The sequence below is a fragment of the Triticum urartu genome, chromosome 7 (genome assembly GCF_003073215.2).
Source record: "Triticum urartu cultivar G1812 chromosome 7, Tu2.1, whole genome shotgun sequence".
Taxonomy (NCBI): domain Eukaryota; kingdom Viridiplantae; phylum Streptophyta; class Magnoliopsida; order Poales; family Poaceae; genus Triticum; species Triticum urartu.
In genome coordinates, this window is record NC_053028.1 from 10,458,714 (window position 1) to 10,475,711 (window position 16,998).

The following is a 16,998-nucleotide window of genomic DNA, read 5'->3' on the forward strand; positions in this document are numbered from 1 at the left end:
AGTTACATGGCAAATTATATTTGGTTTATTAATTTTTCTTTGAATTGTAATTTTAATAAAGAAATTAATTTAGTTACACGGCAAATGATATTTTGGTTCAGATTCTTATTAGTAATGCAAATGACCTTGACTTTCAGTATGCCTTAAAACTGAAGTACTCTTTCGGATATTTTTTGGCTCCTAGTTCTTGCCTGGGCGACGGCCAATCCTGGCTATGCCATTGCACATGACAACAATGGAGCGCCAAAACTGCATAGTTGTAGCGAGACATCTCTGAAAACACCATTACCGTGTTTAAAACTTTGTTTTCTATGCCAGTTGTGATATGATGCTTGCTCGTCACCTATTATATATTGAATGATGCATGGTTATATTGAATTTAGCCCAAAATTAACATGATATATGTGCATTATAGCTGCATCAAGTCATAAATAGATTTGATTGCTTTGTTATCTCCTGCCTTGTTGTAATTTTTCATTTTCTATACCAGTTAGTCAGCAATTATGTCATCTTCGAAAGAGTTACCGGAAGATGGCTGGGAATTGTCATACTTTTGCCGCTCCGATCTTGTTTTCACAATGCTCAAAGGCCTTTCAGATGAACGGAAGAAGATTGTGAATGATATGCACATGGGTTTTTGTGTTTGACATGGAATCCATTGGCAAATTGCATGCTGAGATTAAAAGATTTATGGTTTGCAATTTTGATTATGATGCTAGTTTTGGTGTTCCGAAACTTGGGAAAAGTTTTTGGGAACATGTCCATTTGAAAAACTAATTTAGGGACTGCTACAATCTTCCCTCTGGGGCAAAACTCTTGGGCACAATGGAGACTTTGAAATAAACAAACACAAAGATGTCTTAAACTATGCAAGGAATACAACATTCAGTGAGCTAGTTGATATGAGTAAGAGCACCCTTTGGAATAAAGTAACAAGCAAGAAAACACATCTTATGATGATTTTCCTATCTATTTCATGAGTCTATACTGAACATTTTTCTAGCTGTTCTAGACATGGGAAGGAGATTCTAGTTTTTTGCAAAATCTCATCGAGTCCGAAATAAAGAATTTGGATTGGTGTGGGTTTTTTACTACTTATCTTGTTAAGTCTATAGAGAAATTCAAACAAAATAAGCTGAAGAATTATGCGGGATGTCTTCACATTCTGAATGTAAGTTCGAAACTTATGTATTTGTTGCTTTACTAGCAGTAACTTGTTTGTGTCTTGCAGCTTATATGTGTGGACTATATGGAAAATCATGACTTAGAAGCACCACCTGTTGGTATTCTAATGGTTAAGTATATCAGGGATGTACATCTAAATCGCTAGTGTGTTGCCATTTATTAGCCTGGAGGTAATGTCACTTAAATTTCGTAACTTAACTTGATATATAATTTCATAACATGCCAATATCTGCCCTTGTCTGACCATCTTCGTTATTTTTAGGCAGGAAAGTCAGCCGACCACGTCTGTGTACAGAGCACAAACTCATTTCCTCAGATCCGGGCTAAAGTATTTTTTGTTTAAAATATCTAGGGTTGATATTTTGTGTCATACTGTTTCTGAGGAGCTGATGTGAGTGCCAATTATATTTCCGGAGAGATTCCGAGGCTACTCAAATGAAAGAATATATCAACAAATTAGTTGAAAAGTCTTATCAGCACATTGGTCATGCACCCTCCCCCTCCTCAGCCCGCATTGACCATCTAGAGTATTGGAAGCAACTGTTAATTTTTCATTTCAGTAGGCTTCTACATATGAAGACTCGTTTATTTGTGAGTGTCCAACGGCTAACATGATACTCATGCAATGTACACGGGCAGACACTCGAAAGGCACCAAACAAGGCTTTAACTGTAGACGGGGGTTCAAAATTTAAGGCTGGTCCACCTGTTTGTCATCGCAGGTCGGCAAATAATGCCCATGGCCATTGCTTTTGTGGATGTCCTGAGAAATACTATAGGAAATTGCTTGATAAATATGAAGGCACATATAGGAATCATGTGCTGGAAGGAAAAAATAATGGCAATCCAAAGGTTCAAATTTGTGATGCTTTGGTAACTGAAGAAAAATTTGTAAATTCATTAAAGGAAACAAGAGAAGTAATCGATGGATTTGTGAATTTTGTCCTTAAGACCATGATCTCTGACTGGAAATCACAGAAGAAGTTCGACAGCTTGATCATTGATCTGCCAACTGTGGTATGCACACTTCCCTTTACTAGTAATGCTGCACGTGCAATGCACGTGTTAGCAGTATCCTAAGATGAATATGTGTAGAAAAAATTAAATGAACATTCCAAGAAACATGTACTCCCCATATCTTTACTAAAAATTACTTTTTCTCGAGCTTTGGATAATATCTCCAGCTCATTCATGCAACAACAGACCCATCATTCTTTATGAACTTGCTACCTTTCTCAGTTATAACTAGACTTTTAGTAGTGGCCCTTTGTCCTCACTAAATTGTTGAAAGTTTTAGTAGTTTCATCTAGTACACCTTTCTCTTCCACTCTGTAGGTGTCCAACGTTCCATCAAAAAACTTTCTCTGATTTAGCCACTATAGCAACCCATTCATTTTTTTATTTCTATTTGTTGAACCCAGTCAAAACTTTTAATGGCCTTGGAATCTGCTTCCATTGGTGGCGACAGAGCACCAGACTTCCGTGAGGAAGGGACCGAGCGGCGACCAAGAAGCAGCGTTACCGTTTGGTGGGGGTGGGGAGGTGTTGGGTAGCAGTTAGTTTTGGTCAGATTACAATTATAATTAGAAAGAGGTAGTGACATGTGGGTAATTAGTGTGTAAACGCGTTTGATCAGTTGAAATGATTTGGAGCATTGGATCAATGTGATTGGATGGTTGAGATGTATTTGGTTCTCCGCTTATCATGCTTTTATGGGGGTAGTAGATAACAATTTGCTGTGCTAATAAAGACTAGCTGATTTTTCATTTTGACACCAAAACAGGTGAAGATTCTTGATGGCAAATGTGCAGATGGGTTCATTGATGACTATCTTAGGAAAGAAGTAGCATAAATAAAACTTCTCGAGAGGGTAAATGCTGGCTTAAGGAAATGATTCCATTTCGAGTGAAAATGATCCACTCATTTAACTGAAATATTGTTTTGCAGATTTATATTTTGCTGAATAATCATACTCACTAGGTTTTATGCATCTTGTCTCTATTTGATCTGAAACTATTTCTCTTTTGCCCAACATTGAGTCGCTTGCTACGGCGAGAGCAACATGGAAAAGTCATACAAAATGTGGTTGGTGCACTATCTAATTCTAAGTTATGCTTCATAAAAGATTCAATTAATTTCTGGCCAACTAATTTAGTTCATATGTATTTGAATTAACAGGTTGATAGGTTACAAAGTTCCCTAGTGAGGTTAAAGTAACTTTGTGTTCTGGTCATTGGCCAAAATAGGTTTATTCCCGTGCTTGATGATGTATGGAATGAAGATGAAAGTAAGTGGGTGGATGTCCTGAAGCCACTTTTGTGTTCTTGTTGGTGGACCAGGAAGTGTAATACTAGTCACAACTCGAAGAAAGTGGCCTCTATAATGCAGACCCTTCGACCCCATAAGATAGCATGTTTGAATGAACAAGATTCATGGGAAGTGTTTGCACAGAAAGTGTATAGCAATGACAAACGTATTGTCAACAAATGTAGGGGGCTGCCTCTTGCTCTTAAGACAATGGGCGGATTGGTGGGTTCATACACTAGTAGAAAACGGGCCTTTAGTCCCGGTTCCAGAGGACCTTTAGTCCCGGTTCTGGAACCGGGACTAAAGCCCAAAACCTTTAGTCCCGGTTCGCTTACGAATCGGGACTAAAGGGGCTCCATGTGGCCGCTGCCTGGAGCTCCACCTTTTTTAATTTTTTTTGATATTTTTTCACAATTTAATCTCTAATCTCTAATCACCCCTCATCATTCCGAATCGTCTAACTTCCCGTCCGGTCACCCATCCTCTCACTACTCCAGCTGAGCACGCTTGACTTCCGAGTTCTATTCCCACTCGTTTCCAGGTCTGCACTTGTTGTTTTCCTGACAATAGTAAGCTGTCAATCCTATTAACCCTTGGATTTGAACTTGAGCATGAAGTCACATGTTTCACCGTCTGAGTTTGAAACTATTATTCTTAAAACCAACAATTATTTAGTAACACTAATATTTCTTGAATAAGTAGTTTGACCAGAGTTTGACCAAAAATTCAAAAAAAACATAAATTTGAGGATAACTTTTTTTCCTTTCACAATTTGAGGATTCTACAAATTTGCAAAACGGCCTATGGCCGTCGAAATCAGAACAGGATTTTAGTGCTGAACATTTTGATATATTATACGTTTTTTCGACATCATATGCAAAAGTTATAGCCGTTTTACTTTTTCAAAACATTTTTTGCAAAACATGTCCAAATTTAAGTTTTTTAATTTTCCTAACTAGTAGATGTAGTAACATAACTACATCTTGAAGGATTTTAATTTTTGAAGTTTTTATCATTTTCTTTTGTTTTTTTCAAAACTGAAATGGCGATACATTGGGGGGGGCGGGGAGTTTGAACCCCTTTAGTCTGGGATGCTGTCCACCCAATCCTACTGTCGACTACATCTGCTAGCACCGTCCCAGCCAGAGTCACAACTAAGGTTAACCAAGCCAGAGTCACATTCTATTAAAGTGGCAAAAAGAATAACTTTTTAACTAAAAATAATTGAAAACAACAATTAAAGGACTATATAAGTAAAGCATTACTGTTTTAATTAAAATCCTAATTTAATTTATTCTAAAAATAACCAAATAAATCTTACTGTGACAACAATCTGACATGTGACTAGGAGCAAAAAGAATTAAATTAAAAACTATTTTTAAACTCAAATTATTCACAATCTATGGTTTTAAGCAAATTTGAAAAAATGGTATTTAAATCATTCAAATCTGAAAACTAATGGCACAAACAGAAACTAGAATTTTTTTTGAAGCTAATGCAAAAAGAATCACTCAAAAACTTCAAATATCCTAAAAGATATAAGCAATTTAAAAAAGAAACTAAAAACATTAAAAAATGGAAAACCAAACAAAAAAAATTCGAGAGACCCCTTTAGTCCCGGTTTGAGACACGGACCGGGACTAAAGGGCATCGCACCCTTTTCGTCCCGGTGAACCTGGACTAAAGGTCCCATTTGAACCGGGACTAATGCCTTCCCAACGCCCTAGCCCGGTGAACCTGGACTAAAGGTCCCATTTGAACCGGGACTAATGCCTTCCCAACGCCCTAGCCGCTCGAACCGGGACTAGTGCTCACATTAGTCCCGATTGCATTGAGCTAGGACCAAAGCCCTATTTTGTACTAGTGATATCAACAAGTACAAGAATGGAAGGCCATCGAAGAAAGTAATATTAGTGATAATGTTAGAGGGAAAGATGAAATCATGTACATCCTAAATTGAGCTACAAACACCTATCATATAAATGAAGTCAATGTTTTGCTTCTTACATTTTCCCCAAGACTATGAGATGATTAAGATGAGGCAATGTTATTCAAGAGAGGAAACAATGATAACACGAAAGGAATTTTTTTAGAGTTGGTTTAGGAAGTCCTTCCTCAAGATAAGCAGGAGTGCAAAACAATTATGGTACAAACAAGTTATGACTACTATTAACTGTAAGATGCATGATCTAGCAAAAGATGTCACGAATGAATGTGGTAGTATGGAAGAACTTACTCAGCAGAAAGCATCGTTAAAAGATGTCTGTCACATGCAAGTGACAGAGGCTGAATTGGAAATATTCAGCGGGTTATGCAAAGGTAGAACATACCCCCGCACTTTGTTATCTCCTTCGGAATACTACAAGGATTATGAAGTGTTGCTATAGGTATCGACATCACTAAGAGCATTGCATTGTCCCCCTCCTAAAATTATCATTCGCAAGGCCATAAATGCAAAACATTTACGGTGTCTTGACCTCTCTAGGTCTTACTTTGTTACATTGCCAAATTCAATATGTGTCTTGTGTAACTTGCAAACACTTAGGCTCATAGGTTATAATCTGCGGCAGTTGCCAGAAGGCATGGCAAGACTGAGAAAGCTCATCTATTTTTATCTTTCTCATTGCCATAGTCTCAAAAGTATGCCTCCAAACTTTGGTCTACTGAACAACCTTTACATATTAACAACACTTGTTGTGGATACTGGAGATGGCCTTGGAATTGAGCAACTCAAAAACTTGCAACACCTTAGTAATAGGTTGGAATTGTTGAATTTGAGCAAGATAAAGAGTGGGGAGAATGCAAAAGAAGCCAATCTCAGTTAGAAGCAAAGCCTAAGTGAGTTGTTGTTCTCTTGGGTCCAAGAAATAGATGATGGACATAAAGATATGGCTTGTAATAATGTAGAGGAAGTGCTTCAGGGTTTGGTACCTCACAGTAATATCCAAAAGTTGGACATACCTGGATATTGTGGCATGGAAATATCACAGTGGATGAGAAAGCCTCAAATGTTTAACTTCTTGAGATAACTCGAAATGTCTGACTGCCTATGGATATTGTGGCATAGAAATATCACAGTGGATGAGAAAGCCTCAAATGTTTAACTTCTTGAGATAACTCGAAATGTCTGACTGCCTAGAATGCAAGAGTATACCTGTAGTATGGTTCTCGGCCTCTCTAGAGATATTGTCCTTATGGAGGATGGGTAACCTGACCACATTATGTAATAACCTTGATATGGATACTGGAGGATGCATTACCCTCTGCAAATTTTCCCAAGGCTGAAGAGGATGTACTTGAATGAGCTACGAAGCCTCGAGATATGTGCAGAAAACAGTGTGGGACAGCCTTGTGATAGCATGGTAACGTTCCCGATGGTTGAAGTGCTAACAGTCAGAGATTGCCCCAAGCTTGCGAGTATTCCAGTGACCCCCACAGTCAATGAGTTGAAAATAGTTGGAGTACATAGTACTGCATATAGTTTAATTTTTATGAGGATCTATTTGGGCTCTTGGCCATTTCTCGCTAGGTTAACTCCTGGGTCTCCGGAAAACATAGCCATGTTGCCTCTAGACGCCCAGCAACACCAAAGTGAAAGTCCTCTTGAAAAACTTACGTATTTTGATCTGGAAGACCTTAACAGCTTGGACACAAGCTCCCCATTGTCTAGACCGCACTTTATGCCTTGGAAATGCTTTTCGCTCGTGGAAGAGCTGGAAATTGGTGGATGGAAAAGTCTTGTCTGCTGGCCAACAGAGGAGCTCCGGTGCTTGGATCAACTCCGCGTTCTGCGTATCAGATTTTGTGAGAACCTGGAGGGGTACACTTCATCGTCTAAGGAGACACTTCCGCTGTCCCTGGAGGAAATAGAGATCTTCTACAAAAGCATGGTGGCACTGCCTCCGAACCTTGGAAATCTGGCCAAGCTGAGGAGGCTCGATTTGATTCACTACACTGGCCTGAAAGCGCTGCCTAATGGGATGTGTGGCCTCACTTCTCTTAGGCAATTAGTGATTATTGACTGTCCAGCTCTGGAGGAATTCCCGCCCGGTCTTCTGCAACGGTTGCCAGCCCTCGAATTCTTAAAAATACATGAATGCCCTGAGTTGAAAGACGATGCAAAGAAGGTGGGGAGTATTTTCACTTGGTCTCCTCTATCCCATTTCCCACATGAAGACACTCATTAATGACGGCCGCATGGAAATCCAGAATAGATGCAAAGTAATCGGTATACGCATGAGTGCCCTGGTAAATAATCAATCTTCCTTGTGTCTAAATAATTTTTCTCACATTAAATTCGGTGAAAACATGTGAGGCAGCTGCAGGTGGGAATCTCTGAAAGCCTCCACGGCATGAAGGAGGCGGCCGCGATCTGGAGGGTGCAGAGGGGAAGGGAGGAAGCAATGGTCAAACTTTAAGAGGAAACTTCCGCTGCGCGGGCCGCGGCCTGAAGTAGCAGCCGTCCTTTTTGCTAGAGCACATGCCGACGGTAGGGGACGTGGAGGTGAGGGAACGAGATTTGCCTATGCCGACGGAGATGGAGTGAGAGCTGGATGGATGGACGCCATGGGCAGAGACCCAATAGACCAACCGGCAGCAAGAGGGTGGGTTTGAAGCTTCTATTGTTAAGCCATAACCTTAACAAACATCTTTTATTGTTATTCCTGGCAGTAGCTTCTGCCATTTTGTACCACATACCAATGTGTTTGCAAGCCATAACCTATTATTAAGCATCTTGCAAACATCTCGAAACATTTCAGTTCTTCGTTCCCATTTTTCTTCTTCTTGGCCACAGACGATTGAGTTACGAACATGAGGCTTCCCCCTTTTTGGCGAGAAAGCATGGGGCTGCATTGCAAAGAATTAATTTTTGCGTTTCTCCACCGAGCTTCTGGTGAGCTGGTTCCGATTCCAACAGAACATTGTAGCTTTGTGTGTACATGCATAACCAGTCTCTATTGTAAGAACAAGTCTTCTTTTGTCTGGTAGATAAGCTTAACACTTAATAGAGCGAATAATTTTTCTTCCGCATACAGCAATATGGTATCGTCCTGCTGTTGTGATGAGATTGTTCCAATTCATACAATGCCCATAACACTTAATAGGCCGGGACTTGCTCCCCTTTCCAAAAAAATCACCAAACTCTTTCGTGTGGAATCAATGATAGTGTAGACTAGTAGTACTAATCAGGTAGGCGCAAACACTGATAACTGGTTACTGGATTGCGATTATCATCAGAGCGTGGTGATGTACGCGTCGGGTAGCATCTTGCCGAGCCGGACCTTCGCCCTGGGTGGTGAGATGCATGATGTCGTTGGCGATGGGTAGCACCATGGCGTGCACATACTTGAGGTTTGGCAGCCGCACCACCCTCTGCTCCTTCCTCACCACATCCACCAACTTTCCCTGCCTTTGCCCCTGCCAAAATTCTTTTGCATTGGTAGGATCCACTGATAATATCGCGGAAGTAAATATTGTTGCTTCATCTCTACTACTTCCCTGTAACTGCATGCAAAATTGCCAATGACTTCAGGTTTGCAGAAGTTGGAATTCAGAAGGGAAACACGCATATATGCCTGAATTCTGACTCGACATGCTCTGTTTTCCTGCATGAATAAAAATAAATACTGAAATCGCTTAAACGACACTGGTGTTTACTCTGAAGCAAGCCATGAAAGAAATGGTTGGGCACATCAGATCCTGTGGATGATAACATGGATTGCTCAACGATGGCTCCATGTACCTGTGGCCTGGGATTTCTGAAAGCCTCCATGGACGGCATTATGGGAGGAAGCAGCTGTAGTGGACGAGCTGTAAGAGGAAGCTTCGCGACTCTTGCTGCTGCAGTGGCTGGGTGATCATTGCTAAGAAAAGTTTAGAGATAAATACACCCACGGTCACTGTAATTGCATCGAAAGCACGATACGGTCACCCAACTTTGAAATACGCTCGTTACAGTCATTGTATACGATGGGACGTGAAAATATGGTCACTGTAGCGCGTATGCGATGCGTACACGCAGTTTGACCACGTGTTGACCGCTCGTTGGGGACACGTGGCGAACATCGGAGGCGCGGCTGTGGAAATATGCAAAAAAGCCCTCAGGCATCACCACATCCCCCATTCATCCCTCCTCCACTCACATCGCCTGTTCGTCTTCGTCGTTGGAGAAAGGGGGGCGCTGCATAGGCGACGCCGCCCCGGCGATCATCGGCGGTAGAGCGGAGGCGATGGCCTGATTTCGTGCGTGGTTGAGGAGGCGCCACCACCGCGCGTGTTCTTCCCATGGGAGGCGGCGGCGATGTCCCCTATTCATCGTGCAGAAGGGTTGGCGGCCCCCGTGTACAGTAAGTCCCCTAAACTGAAGAATCCATCTTTTTTGGCACTTTGATGTTGAAAAACCCTCCTTTTCGGGGCGCATTGCTTTACTGCATGTGTTGTAGTTGGTAGATGGGCCGGATTCTGCTAGAGTTTTGGCATGGGATTTGGGGGTACGAGAATTGGGGCTGAGTGTTTTAGATGTTTATATAAATTGATGCTCATGTGGAGATGTCATGTCGATTCTGATGTATGTTGTATATGTGTTGGTGTGACAGGCCGCCAAAGCAGCAATTTCTCTGTGGAAATCAATCATGGTGGTTTTTTTGTTGGGCATGGAAGGATCCGTGCTTATGTTAATGGCCGTTCCATTTGGTATGATCATGTGGAGAAGGTTACTTGGTCACCAATTTTCATTGAAAGCCTAGTTGAGGAAATTGGCTATGAGATGGCAGGCAGGCTCAAGGTTTTCTACTATGTCCCCATCCTTACACCTAGTACTAATGGTCTGAGGGAACTGAGTGATGATGAGCAGACAGATAGAATAATGGTGTTTGTTGATATTGGGCACCACTTTCTTTAGCATCTACCTGGATCATGATGAAAGCTTTCAGGCTAATCTAGATGAAGATGATGTTGTCCATAATCAAAGAGCAGAATTGCCTCCAGTCTTGAGCCGTGCAAAGAGAGTTCCCAGCAGTAGTGTACACACTGGAGAGGTCGAGGCAAAAACAGAGCATACAGAGGCAGGGCAGATGCAGAGCTAGAGACAGGGGCACCCATTCCTCTCCAGGTTATATTCCCTGATGTTGATGCAGCAGATGAGAATGTGAATCAGTTTGAGTTTGTGAGGAGGCCATCAACACAACAAGGTGTGGGTAATCAGATGGAGAAAGCAGAGCCAGTTGTAGTGCAACAACCCAGTCATCACAATGATAATGAAATGCAAGCAGAGGATGGTGTTGGAAGCACATCAATGAGGAGGAGTGCTAGGCAGACCAAAATCAATTATGCAATGGACGAAGATGATGCAGCTAGTGACACAGATGATGAGGATTATGACCCTGGTCTAATTGTGGATAGTGACAATGAGATTGGCAATGATGATGATGACTTGTATGCAGATAATGTAGATGAGGATGAACCAGAACAGAAACAGGAGAACAAATCAAATGAGAGAGGAAAGCAAAAAGGAAATCAATTCCAAACTAAAGCTCAAGACAGAGGCAAACAGAAGTATAATAAAGATGAAGACTTGTCTGAAGTTGAAGATTTGTGGGCACCTGATTCAGATGATGAAGAGATGCACTTGAAGTTCAAAACTTTCAGACCAGAGGATCTACACAGGCCAAAATTCCATGTAGGCCAAGTCTTTGAGAGTGTAGAACTACTGAGGACATCAATTAAAGAGTACTCCTGCCAGAACAAAGTTGATATCAAGCTGCCTGTCAATGATAGGAAAAGAGTTAAAGCCAAGTGTGATGATGAATGCACATGGTATTTATGGGCATCATTTGACAACAGGACCAAGGCATTCATGGTGAAGAGATATGTGCATGAGCACACATGCAGCAAGAAGTGAAAGATTAGGGCTTTCACATCTAAATTCCTAGCACGGAAGTACTTAGAGAGCTTTAGGGATGATCAAGATATGAACTTGATGAATTTCTCTAGGGTTGTTCAGAAGGAATGGCACATGACACCTGGTAGGATGAAACTCCAGAGGGCAAGGAGAATGGCTATGAAAATAATTTAAGGTGATGAAGAAGGGCAGTATGAAGGAGGAGATCCACTTCCTCCCTCCCCCCAGCCCTAGCCACATCCAACTTCCTCCCTCTCTGCATCACCATCCCGGGTCCATCCACCTCTCTCCCGCCTTGCCTCACTCTTCCCATGTCATCCGGCCTCTGCATGGCCCGGCAAAAGAAGACGACGTATGCTATGCTCACGCTGGAGCGCCGGTTTCAGATTGAGGAGGAGATCCGGGAGAGGCGTGCCACCCGCATCGCAGCCGGCCTGCCTGTGGACTCGTCAGAGCCGGAGGAAGAGGAAGAGGAGCAGTCGCCGTTCCAATGGAGGTGGCGGATCTGGAGGAGGACAAGGCTGAGCAGCCGGAGGAGGAACTGTTGCCGGCTGCGGGCTTCGACATGGAGGACACAATGGCGGAGGTCGCGGTCGCCCAAGCGGCAAAGATGGCGGAGCAGCATGCCATCCTGGAGTCCATCCAGGAAGAGGCCTATGTCGAGGCGAACCAGCAGTTTATCCGGCAGGAACGGGCAGTGACCGACGTGGTGCATGTACCTGCAGGTGGAAATCTCTGAAAGCCTCCACGGCATGAAGGAGGCAGTCGCGATCTGGAGGGCGCAGAGAGGGAGGGACGAAGCAATGGTCGAACTTTAAGAGGAAAGTTCCGCTGCGCGGGCCGCGGCCTGAAGTAGCAGCCGTCCTTTTTGCCAGAGCACATGCCGAGAGTGGCGCTTTGACGGTGGGGGACATGGACGAGAGGGAACAAGATTTGCCTGTGCCGACGGAGATGGAGTGAGAGCTGGATGGATAGACGCCGTGGGCAGAGACCCAATAGACCAACCGGCAGCAAGAGGGTGGGTTTGAAGCTTCTATTGTTAAGCCACAATCTTAACCAACATCTTTTATTGTTATTCCTGGCAGTAGCTTCTGCCATTTTGTACCACATACCAATATGTTTGCAAGCCATAACCTTGTATTATTAAGCATCTTGCAAACATCTCGAAACATTTCAGTTCTTTGTTCCCATTTTTCTTCTTCTTGGCCACAGACGACTGAGTTACGAACATGAGGCTTCCCCCTTTTTGGCGAGAAAGCATGGGGCTGCATTGCAAAGAATTAATTTTCGCGTTTCTCCACCAAGCTTCTGGTGAGCTGGTTCCGATTCCAACAGAACATTGTAGCTTTGTGTGTACATACATAACCAGTCTCTGTTGTAAGAACAAGTCTTCTTTTGTCTGGTAGATAAGCTTAACACTTAATAGAGCGAATAATTTTTCTTCCGCACACAGCAATATGGTATCGTCCTGCTGCTGTGATGAGATTGTTCCAATTCATACAATGCCCATAACAATGTCACCAATAATCTGAGCTTATGTTTGCTCCTTCCGTTCAGTTGGAGACCTGACCATACTACAAGTACTACTACAGAGTAAATCAGCTTTATTCATCTGTTGTACACGACTGTACTTGCAGAGGCCGGGACTTGCTCCCCTTTTCAAAAAAATCACCAAACTCTTTCGTGTGGAATCAATGATAGTGTAGACTAGTAGTACTAATCAGGTAGGCGCACACACTGATAACTGGTTACTGGATTGCTATTATCATCAGAGCGTGGCGATGTATGCATCGGTAGCATCTTGCCGAGCCGGACCTGCGCCCTGGGTGGTGAGATGCATGATGTCGTTGGCGATGGGGAGCACCATGGCGTCCACATACTTGAGGTTTGGCAGCCGCACCACCCTCTGCTCCTTCCTCACCACATCCACCAACTTCCCCTGCCTTTGCCGCTGCCAAAACTCTTTTGCATTGGTAGGATCCACTGATAATATCGCGGAAGTAAATATTGTTGCTTCATCTCTACTACTTCCCTGTAACTGCTTAGTGTTAAGCTTTTGACTGTACATGTGCGTACATGTGCGGGGGAGTTCTGAACATTTGCTACTAACTGACAGCAGACACATCCAATTCTGGTTTGCAGCAGATTGCCAATGCAAACTTGCCAATGACTTCCGGTTTGCAGAAGTTGGAATTAGGACACGCTTTCAAGACCATGGCTGGGGCAGAGGAAGGGGAACACGCATATATGTCTGAATTCTGACTCGGCGTGCTCTGTTTTCCTGCATGAATAAAAATAAATACTAAAATCGCGACTGTAAATGCTCTTACTTCTTACTTTGTAGTAAAAAGCATCCTTGGATGTAAGATTATATTCTACTGATTCACCCACAGGGTGCCGTTACTCTTTGCTTGTCTGGCTTTTCACAGCATTGCCTTTTGGTTCCTCCGACGCCAGTACTAGTCTTTTTAGGTCCAAAAAAACAATGCACCGTGGTACTAGTCATGTGCTCTTGTGCAGTGGAGTCCAAGCTCGGACAGCTCATTTGACGCCTGTTTCGAGCCATGCGCGGTTGCCCGTGACAGACACACATGCCGCTGCCGCTGCCAGTCCCTCGCCCCCAGACAAGAAAGCTAGAGGACAGCATCACACACCGCCGCACGCCATGGCGGATTGGCCATTGTCCCTTGCCGTACCATTTCTATATCATACCATCTCCCCACGATTGGATCCAGGCATCCAGTACTGCCAGGCACCCAGTGAGCAGAGCAGCTCGTCGAGCGAGCCCCCGTCACCTTGGGCCTTGCCGGGACAATGGAGCCAGCGGCGGCGACGATGCTCTCACGACCGCGAGTGTTGCCCATTCTGCTGGCCGTGTTCGCGCTGCTCGCGGCGGCCGTGACGGTGAGCGCGCGCGGGGGCGCGGAGAGGGCGCCGACGCTGGTGTTCATCCTGGCGGGGCAGTCCAACATGGGCGGCCGGGGCGGCGCCACGGTCGGCAACCGCTGGGACGGCGTGGTGCCGCCCGAGTGCGCGCCGTCCCCGCGGACGCTGCGCCTCTCCCCGTCCCTCCGCTGGGAGGAGGCCCGCGAGCCGCTGCACGCCGGCGTGGACGCCGGCAACGTGGTGGGCGTGGGCCCCGGGATGCCGTTCGCGCACGCGCTGCTCCGCTCCCCGGCCTGCCCGCGCGGCGCCGTCGTGGGCCTCGTCCCCTGCGCGCAGGGCGGCACCCCCATCGCCAACTGGTCCCGCGGCACCGAGATGTACGAGCGCATGGTCACCCGCGCCCGCGTCGCCGGCGCCGGGACGGGGAGGATTGCGGCGTTGCTGTGGTTCCAGGGGGAGGCCGACACCCTACGGCGCGAGGACGCGCTGGCCTACGCCGGCAGGATGGAGGCGTTTGTGCGGGACGTCCGCCGCGACCTCGCCTTGCCCAACCTCCTCGTCATCCAGGTCCGTCCGTCTGTCTGTCGCCACAGTAGCTACACCCATGGATGATGGATCCCCTGCTCCGACTCCATTAATCTCAACTCTGAGAGTGAATCCGTCCATGATCTGTTGGAGCAGGTTGGGATCGCGACGGCGCAGTGGCAGGGGAATAAGCAGGGGAAGTGGCTCGATTTGGTGCGGAAGCAGCAGAGGGCGGTGCGGGTGGCGAACCTCAAGTACGTGGACGCCATGGGGCTCCCCCTCGCCAACGACATCACGCACCTCACCACGCAGGCCCAGGTCCGGCTCGGCAAGATGCTCGCCGACGCATACATCGCCACGCTCTGACGATGATCCAGTACACTGGACTACTATCATTGATTCCAGCCCCATGGTTTGGTGAAGTTTGGTTGTGGATAGCAGATGAATAAATCTGCTTCAGTCTGTAGTAGCAGTAGGATACTTGATGTGAGGCTCCCAAAGGTGGGGCAGACACGGGCTCATATTATTGCTGCCATTAATTTCTAAGGGGACTGTAGGAGTTGGAACAATCTCATCATCAGCGGAGTATAAGTAGGGCTGCGGGGGTTAAGTTTATCTGCTTGAATAGAAGGCTTGTTGTTACAGCACAAACCGATTATCTACACACACACACACACACAATGCAGTGATGTACACATAGATTGGACTCGGAAGCGGTTCATAAGAATCTCCGTGGAGGAAGGCAAAAATAAATCATTTGCAATTCATGCTCATGTTTTCTCGCCAAAAAAAAGAGAGAAACCTCGTGTTTGTAACTAGCAGACGCATTGAAATTGGCAGGGAAAATGCGAAAATGCTCCACTTACAGACCGCAGTTACGGAAACTCTCATTCGGACAGACTTGGCAGAGTCTAGTTCATCACTCCCACCTGAATTTCTGGTGTGGGGCCTGTTGGATTAATTATGCATCTCTGGGATACCATTAGCAGGAACTGATTGCATCTAGATCACCTAAAAAGTATGAACAGAGAAGGTTTAGGGAATCTTTACATGTCACGGCAGTGGACATGATCGCCTGCTCGATGCAGGGGTGATGTAGTCGAGGTAGCAGTCCTCCTCAACGTCCTGATGCCCTCAGGACGCCATCGGCACTGCCCGAGGACAGCAGCGGCGGCTGGAGTAGGTCTTCCCGTTGCTGCAGCGCTCCCCACGATCGGATGGGGTGAGAGAATATCGGGAGGGGAATGAAACCGTACGAAAATTGTGATTGCGCAGGCTGCCAACCCTCTCCCGTACCCCCTTTTATATAGCGCAGGCGACGGGGGACCTAAACCATCAGTTGGTTTGGGTGCCCCCGATCAGGGCGCCTTAGTTAGGAGAAAAAGCCCACGTACGTTGGTGCATGGGACCTTTTTCTTTAACGTTATCTTTCCCTTTTTTTCTGTTAGACTAATAGATCTAACTGGCCTGTTAAGCCGTCAGATCAAAACCAACATTCTCCCCCTTGATCGTTAGGCTTAACTTCATTCACCCATTCTACATAGGAATGATGTACCAAAGTGAGGTGTTACAACAGCTCGAAACGCCATGGAACCTCAACACTTATAGCACACCCGCCTATTTTGAAATGGAAAACATTTTGCTAATTGGGGAGTGGTTCATTTTAATGGTCCTCTTATTCTAGAATCATAAGGCTTCCAGTAGTCCCATGCCGGCAACATGCTCACGAAAAATACTGGGTAGTAAGCCTTTTGTTAGCGGATCCGCAAGCATATGATTCGTTCTTATGTGTTTAACATCAACTGTTTGATCCTGGATTCTATCTTTCACAACACGATACTTTATGTCAATGTGTCTGGCAGCATCACTTGACCTGTTATTACTCGTATAGAAAACTGCGGGTTCATTATCGCTGTATAATAAAATTGGTTTAGATATGCTGTCAACCACTTTAAGTCCGGGAATAAAATTCTTTAACCATACAGCCTGCCCGGTGGCCTCATAACATGCTACAAATTCTGCTTGCATCGTAGATCCAACAGTTAAGGTTTGTTTGAAGCTTTTCCACGATATAGCTCCTCCCGCGAGTGTGAATATATAACCTGATGTGGATCTCTTACTATCCACACACCCGGCAAAATCAGAGTCTGAATAACCAACAATTTCTAGGTTATCAGTTCTTTTATATGTAAGCAT

The 16,998-nt window shown here is 44.9% G+C and overlaps 1 protein-coding gene and 1 pseudogene across 1 annotated transcript; both read left to right on the forward strand.

Moving 5' to 3' along the window:
- Positions 1–3,404: 3,404 nt before the first annotated feature.
- Positions 3,405–7,665, forward strand: LOC125518093 (annotated as a pseudogene).
- Positions 7,666–14,000: 6,335 nt separating this feature from the next.
- On the forward strand, positions 14,001–15,575 carry LOC125520659 (probable carbohydrate esterase At4g34215). Its single transcript, XM_048685622.1, has 2 exons — positions 14,001–14,844; positions 14,959–15,575. Exons 1-2 carry the CDS (start codon positions 14,206–14,208, stop codon positions 15,166–15,168), a joined length of 849 nt encoding a protein of 282 aa, XP_048541579.1. The 5' UTR covers positions 14,001–14,205; the 3' UTR covers positions 15,169–15,575.
- Positions 15,576–16,998: the final 1,423 nt, after the last annotated feature.

Coding starts and splice junctions, on each gene's coding strand:
- LOC125520659 (XM_048685622.1), top strand. CDS start 14,206: ATGGAGCCAGCGGCGGCGACGATGCTCTCACGACCGCGAGTGTTGCCC. Junction 14,845..14,958: donor CCAACCTCCTCGTCATCCAG/GTCCGTCCGTCT, acceptor CTGTTGGAGCAG/GTTGGGATCGCGACGGCGCA.